This window comes from Phoca vitulina, unplaced genomic scaffold (genome assembly GCF_004348235.1).
Source record: "Phoca vitulina isolate PV1807 unplaced genomic scaffold, GSC_HSeal_1.0 scaffold56, whole genome shotgun sequence".
NCBI classification, from domain to species: Eukaryota; Metazoa; Chordata; class Mammalia; order Carnivora; family Phocidae; genus Phoca; species Phoca vitulina.
This window is the reverse complement of record NW_022589759.1, coordinates 210694-224755: the sequence shown is the minus strand read 5'-3', so window position 1 is coordinate 224755 and position 14062 is coordinate 210694. Positions and strand designations below refer to the sequence as shown.

The 14062-nt window shown below is 48.4% G+C and overlaps 1 protein-coding gene across 1 annotated transcript in view; it reads right to left on the bottom strand.

Annotated features, from left to right (window-relative positions):
• Positions 1-13413, bottom strand: part of FANCA (FA complementation group A) — a 56564-nt gene extending 43151 nt beyond the window's left edge. The window contains exons 1-10 of the mRNA XM_032389810.1: positions 13316-13413; positions 12502-12611; positions 11937-12021; positions 9733-9875; positions 9500-9595; positions 8033-8106; positions 3516-3628; positions 1703-1782; positions 1136-1169; positions 336-402 (exon numbers count right to left, since the gene is read on the bottom strand). Of these exons, the coding sequence (XP_032245701.1) occupies positions 336-402; positions 1136-1169; positions 1703-1782; positions 3516-3628; positions 8033-8106; positions 9500-9595; positions 9733-9875; positions 11937-12021; positions 12502-12611; positions 13316-13394 (881 nt within the window). The 5' untranslated portion in view covers positions 13395-13413. The remainder of the gene's footprint in view (positions 1-335; positions 403-1135; positions 1170-1702; positions 1783-3515; positions 3629-8032; positions 8107-9499; positions 9596-9732; positions 9876-11936; positions 12022-12501; positions 12612-13315) is intronic.
• Positions 13414-14062: the final 649 nt, after the last annotated feature.

Sequence of the window (14062 nt, the reverse complement as noted above, 5' to 3'; positions counted from 1 at the left end):
GGAAGAGAGGGCATGCGGTGCAGGCACGGGGGGACAGACCAGACCGTGAGAAGGTCACTCCAGGGGTGCCCTGGATGGGAATCTGGGCTCACACGAGTGCAGACCCCCAGGTGACAGAGGATTCATGCAGAAGAGGGCCAGTCGGCCTCCTGCCTCATCTTCAGAAGGAGCAGACCAGAGGGCTCCTAGGGCTCTCCAGCAGGTGTCCTCAAAGGATACTGTCCCAGTGGCAGAGAGCGTCTGCAGGACGCAGCTGCTGATACTTCACCTAGGACCTTCAAGATAGTAGGCACCACCCCCTAAGCATGCCCAGCAGGCCTGCCCCCAGGACGTACCAGCTCTTCACTGCCCTGTACGCTGGGGATTCGTCCTGCAGCCCGGTGGCCAAAGCCTCGAGAGCGACTGACAACAGATAGTGGGAACAGAAAACACATCAGCTCAGCCTCACAATCCATCAAAAATGATCCCCAGCGGCGCCTGGGTGGCTCAGTCGTTGAGCATCTGCCTTCGGCTCAGGTCATGATCCCAGGGTCCTGGGATCAAGCCCCGCGTCGGGTTCCTTGCTTGGCGGGGAGCCTGCTTCTCCCTCTCCCACTCCCCCGGAAAGAGAAGGCTGGGTCAGTCCACAGCAACGTGCAAACCTCACAAAGCCTCAGTCTGCCCATCTGTGAAATGGGGATCAGGAGCAGCAGGGCAAGAGCCAGGCTGGCTTGTGTTCCCTCTCTAGCTGTCCCTCTCTGTGTGTCAAATAAATAGTAAAATCTTTAAAAAGAAGATCCCTGACCAGCTATCACTGGACAAACCAGGTAATGAGTCTTTGGGAAAGGAAAGCTCCCCAGTTTCCAAGTAACAGACCTCATCAGCCTCCTATGCCCCCCAAGGGTACAAGTCCTCCAAGCATCCCAACGGTACCAAAGACCTAAGCCTTTTAAATCAATCAAAACTCGGAGACAGTAAAATGCTTCCCTAATTATAGCTCTGGACAGTAAACGCAAAGCCACCAAGAACTGAAAGCCAGGAGAAACGGCAGAGGGTAAGTTCTGGCGAATACTTGAAGAGGAAAGGCAGGAAACCTTGAGAATGCCTGAAAGGCAAACTAGCTGTTGCAGTCTGGGGTCTGGAGCAGACGACTCACACATCAGCATCCTCTGAAGCACGGCCATGGCGAGCTGTCAAAGCAGAACACAGGGCACGGTTACTCGCTTCTGTGCGCCGCCCAACGACGCTAGCAGTCACCCTACAGGAAAATGGGACGGTGTCTCCACAACACCCCGACACTGGGGAGACCCGAGAGAGTGAAAAGGCAGACTTTCTGCCAGGATCCGCCGTGATCCCCAGGACCTCTCTCAGCGTGGCCCAGGGTCCTGGCCGCCTCCTGCTGGCCTCCCACAGCCCCACGGCCCCACGGCTCACGGGGTCAGCACAGAGGAGTTCTACAGGTAAAAAGCTCTCCGATTCTGGGCCATGGTGAAGGCTTTCACCCTCAAGAACTCTGGAAACCAGAATATGGCAGGAGATATTCCTGCTTTGTTCCATTCCCTCACATCTGCTGGACACAGGGAATAATAGTACTCAGGGAGCACCTCAGGAAAATAACAGGTGTCCCATCAAAGCTTATAGACGAATGTGGGGTCACTGGTCCAAGAGCTTCCAATTTCATCACGGGCCAATTCCAGACTCTCCATTTGACTTTTCTTCTTACCTGGGCCATCTGTGCAGGCTCCACACTTCTCAGATCCGAGTTTTTCTGAAATCCTCTCAAAACAAACAACTGCACAAAATCTGAAAACCACAAAACCCAAGTATTTACATGCACTGTGGTCTCCAAACAGCTGTGGATCACGCAGGGGCCCTGCTTCCCAGCAACACGTCAGTTTATCCTGCTCTGCACTCCACATACAAGCCTTCACCGGCCCAACCAACCAAAACCCCTCCTGAACCGGACTTTGCTTCTTGTCACTGTATTTGAAAGGGAAATACTCATAATCAGTCGAGTTTATGGGAAGGATATTTTCTTAAAACAAAGTAGCAACTGGGGTGCCTGCTGCCTCAGTCGGTTAAGCGTGTGACTCTTGATCTCAGGGTTGTTACGTCTGAGCCCCACGCTGGGTGTAAAGATCACTTAAAAAAAAAAAAACTATTATCTAAGGTTTTCACGTGGATTGTCTATCCAGCCAATCTCCTAAATGAATAATGTAAGGACTGTTCTAAAAGGACCCGGAAGCATTACATTCTGGGGAACAAGTCAGGAAATAGACTCCTACACCTCCTGAAAAGATGAGAAGATTTTCTGTCTCATCTTCAATTTAAACTTAAACTCTCTTGAGTCTAGACTCAGGAATTCATAAGGAGCTCACATCCATCACCAAGAAAGTTTTAGGAACAAGGAACACATCTTTTGCAATGTAAAAAATCTCAGGGCGCCTGGGTGGCTCAGTTGGTTAAGCGACTGCCTTCGGCTCAGGTCATGATCCTGGAGTCCCGGGATCGAGTCCCACATCGGGCTCCCTGCTCAGCAGGGAGTCTGCTTCTCCCTCTGACACTCCTCCCTCTCATGCTCTCTGTCTCTCATTGTCTCTCTCACAAATAAATAAAATCTTAAAAAAAATTAAAAAAAAAATAACCACTCCCCCATGGGGGAAAAAAAAAAAAAAAAAAAATCTCATATGCTACCTGTATGGAACATTCCACTTCTCATCTAATTTTTTATTTGTAGATTTCATTCTTCAGACATTACTGGCAACGGCCAGGATCTGCTGGCTCAGAGACGAGCCAGGGACAGGGCCCACTCTAAGGGAAAGGCGCCCAGAGAAACAAGTGTGATAAGAGGACAGCCACGCTGAGCTGCTGCCCAGGCCAGCACAGCAACCCTGCGCTCACCCCGAGTCTGACGTTTACATCAGGCCGGGAGCTCAGCATACTTGCCAGAGTTCCTACTTTGCTTTTCCTGGGTACTTTTTAAAATAACCACTTAGAACTGAACCCACAAAAAGTCAGTGACCTCAGGCCCACGACCTTACAAGTAACAGGTGCCTGCTGCCTCCCCCTCGCTGTGAGCTTCCCCGGCTCACTGCACCCCTCCTTTTCTGGGATCTGAAAGTAACACATTCCTGTGACTTGACTTCTTCCTGTGAATGCCCTGAATCTGCACCTCCAATCAACATGGCTTTGGAGGTTTTCACTTCCCCAAAGTGGGAGCTCGGATGCTGAGGAAGCTACCCGCCAACCCCATGTGGATGGCATGTGCCTCCTAATTCAGCAGGTCATAACCGGCGTATTTTAAACACTCCAGCTATAGGGCCCCAAACACAATGGGTCAACAGACTGACTTTATCAAAGCCTGCACACCATTCAAGGATAAGCAGGCCCACGCAGCAGGTCCAGGTAGAGATGGTTCCATTCCAAATCCCCATGCTAGGGGTGTGGGGCTGTCCTGTTCCCACAGACTCTCGCAGCAGAAAGCATTCCCACGGACCTAAACGTTGCCCGTGAACCTGCCCCTGTTGTGAACTTACCAGAAAGCATAGCCCTGGCGATGTCAGTGTGCTGAGTGGACGCTTCCATCTGCTCACACAGAACGCACAGGTCCCTGAAGAGCCACGCAACCGTGGCCTGCGTGTCAGCATGACTAGGGACAAAGCACACAGCTCACCCTGGGCTCACCATCATCCCATATCTATCAGGCCCTTTTCTTCCACACGCACTTCACTAGGAAGCCTGGGCACTGAGAACCAGCTGGGAGCCACCTGAGCCGTCCCCAGAAGTCACGACAGGGCCCGCTGACCCAGAAGACCTGGCTGCTACTGACATTAAAAATAATCATTTTCATGGGACGCCTGCGTGGCTCAGTCGTTGAGTGTCTGCCTTCGGCTCAGGTCATGGTCCCAGGGTCCTGGGATCGAGCCCCACATCAGGCTCCCTGCTCCGCAGGAGGCCTGCTTCTCCCTCTCCCACTCCCCTTGCTTGTGTTCCCTCTCTCGCTGTGTCTCTCTCTGTCAAATAAACAAAATCTTAAAAAAAAAAAGCAATCATTTTCAAAAAGCATGTTTGGAATAGCTTACTACTACTCGAGGAAAAAAGAAAGTTCAGTAAGAGTAAAATAATCAGGGCCGCCTGGGTGGCTCAGTCGGTTGAGCGATTGCCTTCGGCTCAGGTCATGATCCTAGAGTCCTGGGATCAAGTCCCACATCGGGCTCCGTGCTCAGTGGGGAGCCTGCTTCTCCCTCTGACCCTCCCACCTCTCATGTGCTCTCTCTCTCTCTCAAATAAATAAAATCTTTAAAAAAAAAAGGTAAAATATTCAGAAACAAATAAAACAGTAGCAGCCTGAGGCGACAGACTGTCATCAAGGGCATCAGCCATGCAGAACAACCTGGGGAGCCTAGATCTGGAAGGAGAAGCAGGGGACCTCACCTGGCGACTTGCACTGTTCTGGGGACTAACGACATCTGGGACCTTTTCCTGTGCTTGGCCTCATGTGTATCCTCTTTGGACAAATGTCTGTTGAAATCCTTGGTCCATTTTTAATTGAATTATTTGCTTTTATTGTTGAGCTACAAGAGTTCTTTACTCTAGATACTAGATTATCAGATATGTGATTTGCAATTAATGTCTCCCATTCTGTGCATGGTCTTTTCATGGTCTTAACAGTGTTGACACACACACGTTTTAAAACTTGATGAAGCATAATTTTCCTTCTACATTTTCTTCTGTTGCACGAGTTTTAGGCATCTTGTCCAGGAAACAATTGCCTAATCCAAGCTCATGCAGACGTAACCCTAGGTTTTCTTCTAGAGGTTTTATGGCTTTAGCTCTTACACTGAGATCTTAGACGCACTGTGACTTAGCTGCTATGTGTGGTGTGAAGCAGGGGTCCGACCTCATTCTTTGCATGTACATGTCCAGTTGTCCCAATACCATTTGTTGAATGGACCATTTTCCCCTCCATTCAATGGTCTTGGCACCCTTGTCAAAAATCAATTGACAGGGGCGCCTGGGTAGCTCAGTGGGTTGAGCATCTGACTCTTGGTTTTGGCTCAGGTCATGATCTCAGGGTCTTGAGATCGAGCCCCACATCGGGCTCTGCGCTCAGCGTGGAGTCTGCTTGGGACTCTCTATCTCCCTCTGCCCCTTCTGCTCATGCTCTCGCTCTCTAAAATAAATAAATAAATCTTTAAAAAAAATATTCAGGGTTTACATCTGTACTAGAAATGCTATTCCACTGCTCTAGGTCTACCCTTAGGCCAGCACCACAGTCCAGCTCTGTAATAAGTTTGGAAAACAGGACCTGTGAATCCCCCAATGTTGTTCTCTGAAGAATTTTGGGCTATTCAGGGTCCCTTGCATCTCCAGTTCAGTATCAGAATCAGCTTGTCAATGTATGTAAAAAAGCCGAGTTAGATTCTGACGGAGATTATACTGCACGCATAGATCAGTTTGGCAGGGATACTGCTACCCTAATAATATTAAGTGTTCCAATCCATGAACATGGAATGTCTATTTCTTTAGCTCTTAATTTCTCTTAATTATGTTTTATAGTTTCTGGTGTACAAGTCTTGCACTTCTTTTATTTTATTCCTAATTTATTAATTTCAATGTTCTTTTAAATGAAATTTTTTTTTTAAAGTTTGGTTTATGTAAATCATCTCTATACCCAACTTGGGGCTCGAACTCATGACCCCGAGATCAAGAGTCACAGGCTCTTCAGACGGAGCCAGCCAAGTGCCCCAAATGAAATTTTAACTTCCTTTTCAGATTGTTGTTATTGTATAAAAACACCACTGACTTTTGCATATTGAGGTTGTTTCCTCCAACCTTGCTAAACTTGCTAATTAGCTCTAGTATCTTTCAGTGTGGGTTCCTTAGGGTATTCAATATGCAAGACGATGTCCTCTGCGAATAGTTTTACTTTTTCCATTCCAATCTGGATGCCTTTTTTAACCCCCCTATGCCTAGTGAGTGCATAGGTCAGGAAATATGTTTTTCATAGTTAGACTTGTCAATCTTCTCTAAGTCCTGGGGCTTTTATCATAGTTAGGCCTTTCCCTCTCCAAGATTATAGAAACATCTTCCACGATTTCTTCTAGTACTTTCATAATTTCATTTTTCCCCCTTTGATTCACCTAGACTTGTTTTGCTATAAGGTGAAGATCCAACTTTTCAAATCCAGATGTGACCCACACCTCACAACGCCACTGGTTTCAACACAGCCTTTTCAACTGTGCTTCAGGGTTCCCCAAACTAGACCCTCAGTTGTTCCTGACCAGATGACAAATATACAAATCCCGGCTTTCTGTCTGGCTGGGGAAGGAGCAATGCCTGGCTGCCGAGAGCACGGCAGGCAAAGCTCCAAACGCCTCTTCTATGTGCTTTCAGACATACTGAGTCCCTCTCCTTCACCTTCCATTAGAAGTGCTCGGCACTCCCATCCTGTGGTCTTCCAGGAACAGAGTGAACAGCCGCACCTGCTGGCTTAGGGCAAGTCTATCTCAGGTTTCCTAAGTCGTTTACCACAGGTCTGTCTGCCTTCTGCTTCCAAACCTTTGCTTCTCCTAGCTCTTCTCCTACACTTGCCCTCTTTAGGGGGTTATCTTTATTTTTTTATTTTTTTATTTTTTTAAAGATTTTAGTTATTCATTTATTTGAGAGAGTGTGAGAGAGAGAGAGAGAGCACATGAGAGGGGGGAGGGTCAGAGGGAGAAGCAGACTCCCTGCCGAGCAGGGAGCCCGATGCTGGACTCGATCCAGGGACTCCAGGATCATGACCTGAGCCGAAGGCAGTCGCTTAACCAACTGAGCCACCCAGGCTCCCCTTAGGGGGTTATCTTTACATAAAGTCACTTTCCTTACTCTTGGTGGGATTTCAGGAAGAAATAAAAGTAGGTACACACATTCCACCAACCATATTTACCTGAATGTCTCTTTTTAAATTTTTAAAAAAATTTTCTATGGGGCACTTGGGTGGCCCAGTCAGTTAAGCATCTGCCTTCGGGTCATGATCCCAGGACCAATGAGCGCTGTATCAGGCTCCTTGACTCAGCTGGGACCCTGCTTCTCCCTCTCCCTCTGCCTCTCCCCTCCACCCAACTCATGCTCTCTCTCTCTCAAACAAATAAAATCTTAAAAAAAAATTTTTTCCTAGGGGCACCTGGGTGGCTCAGTTGTTAAGCATCTGCCTTCGGCTCAGGTCATGATCCCAGGGTCCTGGGATCGAGCCCCGCATCGGGCTCCCTGCTCGGCGGGAAGCCTGCTTCTCCCTCTCCCTCTGCTTGTGTTCCCTCTCTCGCTGTGTCTCTCTGTCAAATAAATAAATAAAACCTTAAAAAAAAAAAAAAAAGATTTTATTTATCTGAGAAAGAGAGCACAAGCAGGGGGAGCAGGAGAGGGAGAAGCAGGCCTCCTGTTGAGCAGGGAGCCCGATGCGGGGCTCGATCCCAGGACCCTGAGATCATGACCTGAGCCGAAGGCAGGCACTTAACTGACTGAGCCACCCAGGCACCTAATTTTTTAAAATATTTTATTACAAGAGCACCTGGCTGGCTTAGGTAGTAGAGTGTGTGACTCTTGATCTCAGGGTTGTGAGTTTAAGTCCCGAGCTGGGTATAGACATTACTTAAAAATAAAATCTTAAAAAAAAAAAAAATTTATCCCCTATCTTTTTTTTTTTTTAAGATTTTGTTTATTTATTTGACAGAGAGAGAGAGAGCACAAGCAGGGGAAGAAGCAGACTCCTGAGCAGGGAGCCCGATGCGGGGCTTGATCTCAGGACCCCGAGATCATGACCTGAGCTGAAGGCAGACGCTTCACCGATTGAGCCCCCCAAGCGCCCCTCCCATGATATATCTTATACAAAGAAAACATTACCAAGTTTGTGCATGACAAAGACTTTGATTATAACAAATGTTCTCTTTAAATAATGAACTAAGAGTTTCAGTGATTTTGGCTTTGATATATAAGTAAGTCATAAAGGCTAGATTACAAAAAATAAATCCTGTAATACTAAGATAATGTTAAATCATCACTGGTACACTACCTTTCCAACAGCTCCTGGAGGCTCACAAGGTTTTGTACGTGAAGATGCCACACAGCTTCAAGCAACAAAGAATTCTGAAGAAAGTAAGAGCACTATGAGTCCTCCGTGCACACATTTTCCTACGAAATGCAGAGCCTGTACACTGAGCTACTGGACTCTACTGACAGTTGAACTGGAGTAACAGGCACGGCTTCCAACACATCGTTGATCCCTTTGGCTTCAGACACTCACCATTACCACCTTTCATCTCCTCATCCCCCAGCACCCTGTCCAGCCTCTAGTGTAACCTGCTTCTAGGACTTTCTCCACTGTGGCCAATACGAGATTCCAAAATAGGGACTGGACATGTCAATCTCTTCTCTTCTTTGGACCCTTTAGTGGCTCTTCGCAGCTTTCAGAACAAACTTGAGACTCTTGGACGCAGCACAGGACAGTTGTAACCCGGTTTCTGTCTCCTATCCCAGCGAGGTCCCCCCTCCTGCAGCAGACACCCTTCCTCCTACCCCCAGGACATCCTGCTCATGTCTCCTGTGTCCCACGGCCTACTTTGTCCCGCCCTCCTCCACACTGCACGCAGCTGCCAGCTCTCAGAGCCTTTCCTAGCCACCAGTCACGCAGCTGTCCACTCTCCCCTGCACACCTGTGGACACCTACGTCACCGCAGCTCACGGGCATTCGGCTGCCCCTCCCTCCAGCTAGACAGCTGTGAGCACAGGGACCCCATCAAGTGCTGACACATCTGTAGACACGTATGTAACGTATGCCGGATAAAAGAATGGGGGGAAACCACAAATGCACCATCACCTGGGTTTTTTCTATCCCTTTTCTATATTCTTACTAATAACAATCTAATAACCAGTTACCTTGAGTTCTTTCAACTATTCAAAAATCTGTAAACCTACTGAATTCAAAATGCCTCAAAAAAGGGGCGCCTGGATGGCTCAGTCGTTAAGCGTCTGCATTGACTCAGGTCATGATCCCGGGGTCCTGGGATCGAGCCCCGCATCATATCGGGCTCCCTGCTCGGCGGGAAGCCTGCTTCTCCCTCTCCCACTCCCCCTGCTTGTGTTCCCTCTCTCGCTGTGTCTCTCTCTGTCAAAGAAATAAATAAAATCTTAAAAAAAAAAAAGCTTCAAAAAAGAAGAAAAATAATTTTTAAATTATAATTTTCTAGTTTATTATACTACCCTGGAAAATTGTTCATAATTATACCTAAGAAGAGAGAACATGTTTCTGTGGTCCATTCTAATAAATATTACTAATGATGGCTGAATACTGACAAATATGGAAATTGAAGATACCTCTTTCCCACCCACAGGGGCATATGCTGAATGGTTCTCTCCCTGCCCCATGATTAATGAGATGCTTGGTGGAATCCCTAAAGAACATGCTGGGACTCTGTTGTCTCCGCGCAACAGAACACTGCTTGAGAAACCCTAAGAGTCAGAGTTGCAATGTCAGACTTACCCGTACTTCCCATAGGTCTTGACAGAAGGAGAAACGAGAGAACATACTATGGGCTAATAAATACTGAGCCACCTCCAATAAAGAAGACATTTTCTTCTGAAAAGAGAGATTAAATCTTAAAAAAAAAAAAAAAAAAAGCAAATACCTGAAACAATATTAAAGAAATGTCCTATTTTCCTAAATAGCTTAAAAGTAATGAGTAACCACCATTAGCTCATGGCGCTGCGTCTTACCCTTTGCTCTGCATTCAGCAGCACCCTGTGGGAGGTCTCGCCACTGGACGCACAGATCTGCACAATGCTGGAGGCCACTGTCTGGCTGGACAGCACAGCCACTGGGACACCCAGTCTCGAGGCTTCATCCCGTAAAGCAGAGCCTCAAAGACAAAACAAAAAGCCAGAGACACACTACAACGTGTAAAATAGAAGACCTGGGGTTTAAAAAGCCTTTTAAGCTGCAGCTACCAGGGGAGCCTAGGTGGCTCAGTCCATTAAGCGTCTGCCTTCAGCTCAGGTCATGATCTCAGGGTCCTGGGATCAAGCCCCGCATCGGGCTCCCTGCTCAGCGGGGAGCCTGCTTCTCCCTCTGCCTGCCGCTCCCTCTGCTTGTGCTCTCTCCCTCTCTGACAAATAAATAAATAAAATCTTAAAAAAAAAAAAAAAAAAAGCTGCAGCTACCAGCCTCCTGAGTATCTAGCCTCTGGTCTGCATTTAATAAAGAATGCTCAACAGTCTGGAAAAAGATAATGCCTACAAGCAAATTGTTGTCTAATTTATTTGACCTCCAAAACTGGGGGTTTTTTAAAAAAAAAAAAAAAAAAAAAAAAGGAAACTAACACATGCCCATTATCTTCAGGGCTCTGAAAATGCATACCAATATGTAAATTAAAATAATTAATACTAGTTATAAGGATTCCAAATGACAATATTAGAAATTATCAACTACTGGGGTCAAGAAATAATTCATGGGGGCGCCTGGGTGGCTCAGTCGTTAAGCGCCTGCCTTCGGCTCAGGTCATGATCCCAGCGTCCTGGGATCGAGCCCCGCATCGAGCTCCCTGCTCAGCGGGAAGCCTGCTTCTCCCTCTTCCACTCCCCCTGCTTGTGTTCCTCTCTCACTGTGTCTCTGCCAGATAAATAAATAAAATCTTTATAAAAAAAAAAAAAAAGAAAAGAAATAATTCATGGTAGGAGAGAAAATGTTGATTTCTAGCCATTATTTTTCCACAGTGAAGGAAACCCTCAACCAAACAAAAAGGCAATTTACTGAATGGGAGAAGCTATTTGTAAATGATGTATCTGATAAGGGGTTAATATCCAAAATATATAAAGAACTTCTACAATTTAACACCAAAAAAAATTTCAATTCAAAAATGGACAGAGTAGGGGCGCCTCGGTGGCTCAGTCGTTAAGCGTCTGCCTTCGGCTCGGGACATGGCCCCGGGGTCCTGGGATCGAGCCCCGCGTTAGGCTCCTTCCTCGGCGGGAAGCCTGCTTCTCCCTCTCCCACTCCCCCTGCTTGTGTTCCCTCTCTCGCTGTGTCTCTCTCTGCCAAATAAATAAATAAATAATCTTAAAAAGAAAAAAGAAACAAAGAATTCACAATAGAAAGGTAGAAAATGCTAGTTTCTAACCATTTGTTTCCAAATGGTCTCCATGGAAAAGTGTCTATTTTTATTTATAAGGCTTTAATTTTTTATATATAACATATATGTTTTATATATCATATATCATATGAGTAAGTATAACAGCAACTATCTTCAACAAGAAAAGCCACTAATAAATTCATGAATTAAGGGTCTATTTATATTTCTGTAGTCAAGGTCAAGAGCTTTTCATACAAGGCCTTATGCCTTGTTATGCTCTGTTGCAAGGGGTGTGGCTGAGCCTGGTTCCCCAGAATGATGACGCTAGGACGCGAAATTCAAACACAGGGCAGTGAAAATCAGTACGATTCACCAAAGATCTGTAGTGATCAGTGGTCAAGGGGAGTCTGTTTGTTTATGGTTATTTTAATTGATACTTCAAACAAATTAATGACTTAGCTAATATCTTTCTGAAATGACCATCATTTCATAATAAAAATGTGAATGTCCAGAAAATAACTGATTTTTTTGTTATTCTCATAGAATTCCCTGATCTTATTATTCTCAAATTGAAATATCCTGAAATATTCTCAACCCCAGAAATTCCTTCTGGCTTCCTGTCTGTTCTCTCGGATCTAGCACAACCCGTTTTTGCCACTTGTGTAAACGTGGTGCACATTACTGTTCCATGTTTTTCCAAGGGACACTCTGGCTCCTACTGCTTCTGAGTCCTACGTTGAGTCAAACGCTGCTTAAATAACAGCCTTATAACACGCCCCAAGGAGGTCCAGGTCACTTTACATAAAGCTCTCCCATAACTGCGTATGTTAAGAAACTTGAGCTCTAACTTACCTACGAATGAACTAGAAAGATCAGCAGAGGCCTCAGGATCCATCAACTGATTGAGACACAGAGTTTTACATGCTGAACCTTCTACCTAGAAACCAAACACAAGGAACTCTAGTTAAAATTCAAGCTGTGTGGGGCACCTGGGTGGCTCAGATGGTTAAGCGTCTGCCTTCGGCTCAGGTCATGGTCCCAGGGTCCTGGGATGGAGCCCCGCATCGGGCTCCCTGCTCAGTGGGAAGCCTGCTTCTCCCTCTCCCTCTGCCTCTCTCTCTCTGTATCTCTGTATCTCGCTTACTGCACTAGTCTCAAATATTTTGAGGTAAACATTTTTAAAAAGTGAAACTTACCAAAGCCTTTTGAGAAAAACTAAATTCACTGTGACCTTATTTTATCTCCAAAAAGATAAATGCTCCCCATCTCTTTCTCGCCTAGTCAACATTTAAATGGATGCTTCTACCAGATACTCCGAAGGCCTTTTCGGTGTCTCTTCAGGAAGACTATGCCTTGGCCGGGTGCAAAACATCCAAACTGAAACCTGCCTTCAAAGGCCAAACCAATTTCCTCTTACCTCCAGCAAAAGGTCGTTCAAATTTAGATGGCGTCTCAGGAGGCGCACAGCTGATTCCTGCAGCTCGTGTTCCCTTCCAAGACCCTGCCGTTGCCTCTTGACCCTTCCCGCTAAGGGGAAAAAACAGTTCCACAAAATTACAGCACTCCTTAAAATCTCCTGTCAGTCGACTCGGGGTCATTCTAGACCCGCTGATCGGATGCACCCTGGGGACACATTACTTGCACGGGAAATTCCCACGCATTCCAGAAAAATGCACATCAGACACACCCAACTGAGGGACATTTTATACAATGAGGGACCAAGACTCCTCCAAATGTCCAGGGAAGGGGCAACTGTCAGGCATGGGTGGAAACCGAGACACAGCAAGTCAAGTCTACGTGGGATCCGGGGACAGAAAAAGGGCACGCTGGGGAAAGCTGGGGAAACCCAAGTCGAGTCTGGTCCAGCGAGCAGTCCCGCGCAAACGCTGCGAGTCCTGGGGCGGGTGCTCGTCCCCTGAGCGTCTGTGGTTCGGGGGCTAAGCTGTCCTCCCGCGCTACTGGACGCCTCGGGTGAGTCTTCAACTCCCCGCCTCGTTCAACCATCTTCCTGGACGTCCGGCTGGACGGTGGCCAGCCCCGCCAGTGCCGAGGGAACTGGAGCCACGGGACCAGGGGTCGGGGGGACGAAGACCGGGGTTCGGGAGAGGCGGGGGAAGGCGGGAGGTCTTGGGGGGCAAGGAGGGGCCGGGGACCGGGCCGGCGGAGGCTGGGGCGGGAAGGGGTCTCAGGGCCCGGCACCACCCACGCCCGCGGCTCCGGCGCGCTCTTACCCAGCAGCTCGGCCCATGTCCTCCTGCGGCTCCCGGACCCCAAGTCCGAGGCAGCGTCCTGCGAGCGCGATTCCGACATGGCGGGAACACTACATCCCTTCTGCGGCTCCCGGCACCCGGCCCGCGCGACCTCCCCATTGGCTGCGGCCCGCGCCGCCTCCCCATTGGCTGCGGCCCGCGCGACCTCCCCATTGGCTGCGGCCCGCGCCACCTCCCCATTGGCTGCGGCCCGCGCCGCCTCCCCATTGGCTGGCGGCTACGCGGTCACACCCCCTTGGTCCGGAGGCCTCGCGCCGCGGCCAGCGTGGTGGCGCCGTTGGCGCCATCTTGGTAGTGGCAAGAGCGAGGAGGGGACGTGATGCCTGGGCGAGGGAGGGCTCAGTTTAGGGCTGGCGGTTGGCGGGGCGGATTCACAACGGCGTCCCGTGCGAGAAAGCTGTGGCATGCCTGCGCATCATTCCTGCGGAGAATGACGGAGAGTTGGTCATGAAGAAACAACCTGACAAAGCCAAAACCGTGGAGACGCTAAAACGCGCAGACCTGCCTTGTCCCTCCATCGGCGGTTCCGTTCCTGCCGGGCCGGGAGGCGGGCGGGACGAACCGCCGTGGGGGCTGCCCAGTCAGACCTTCGCAGCACCTAGTGGAGGCCCCTGCGACTGGGCTGTTTGCTGTGACTTTCATTTAAGTGGAAGTGGTCGCAGGCGTCAAAACTCCAGAGAAAGCGGGTCCCCTGGGGTGGGGAATCCT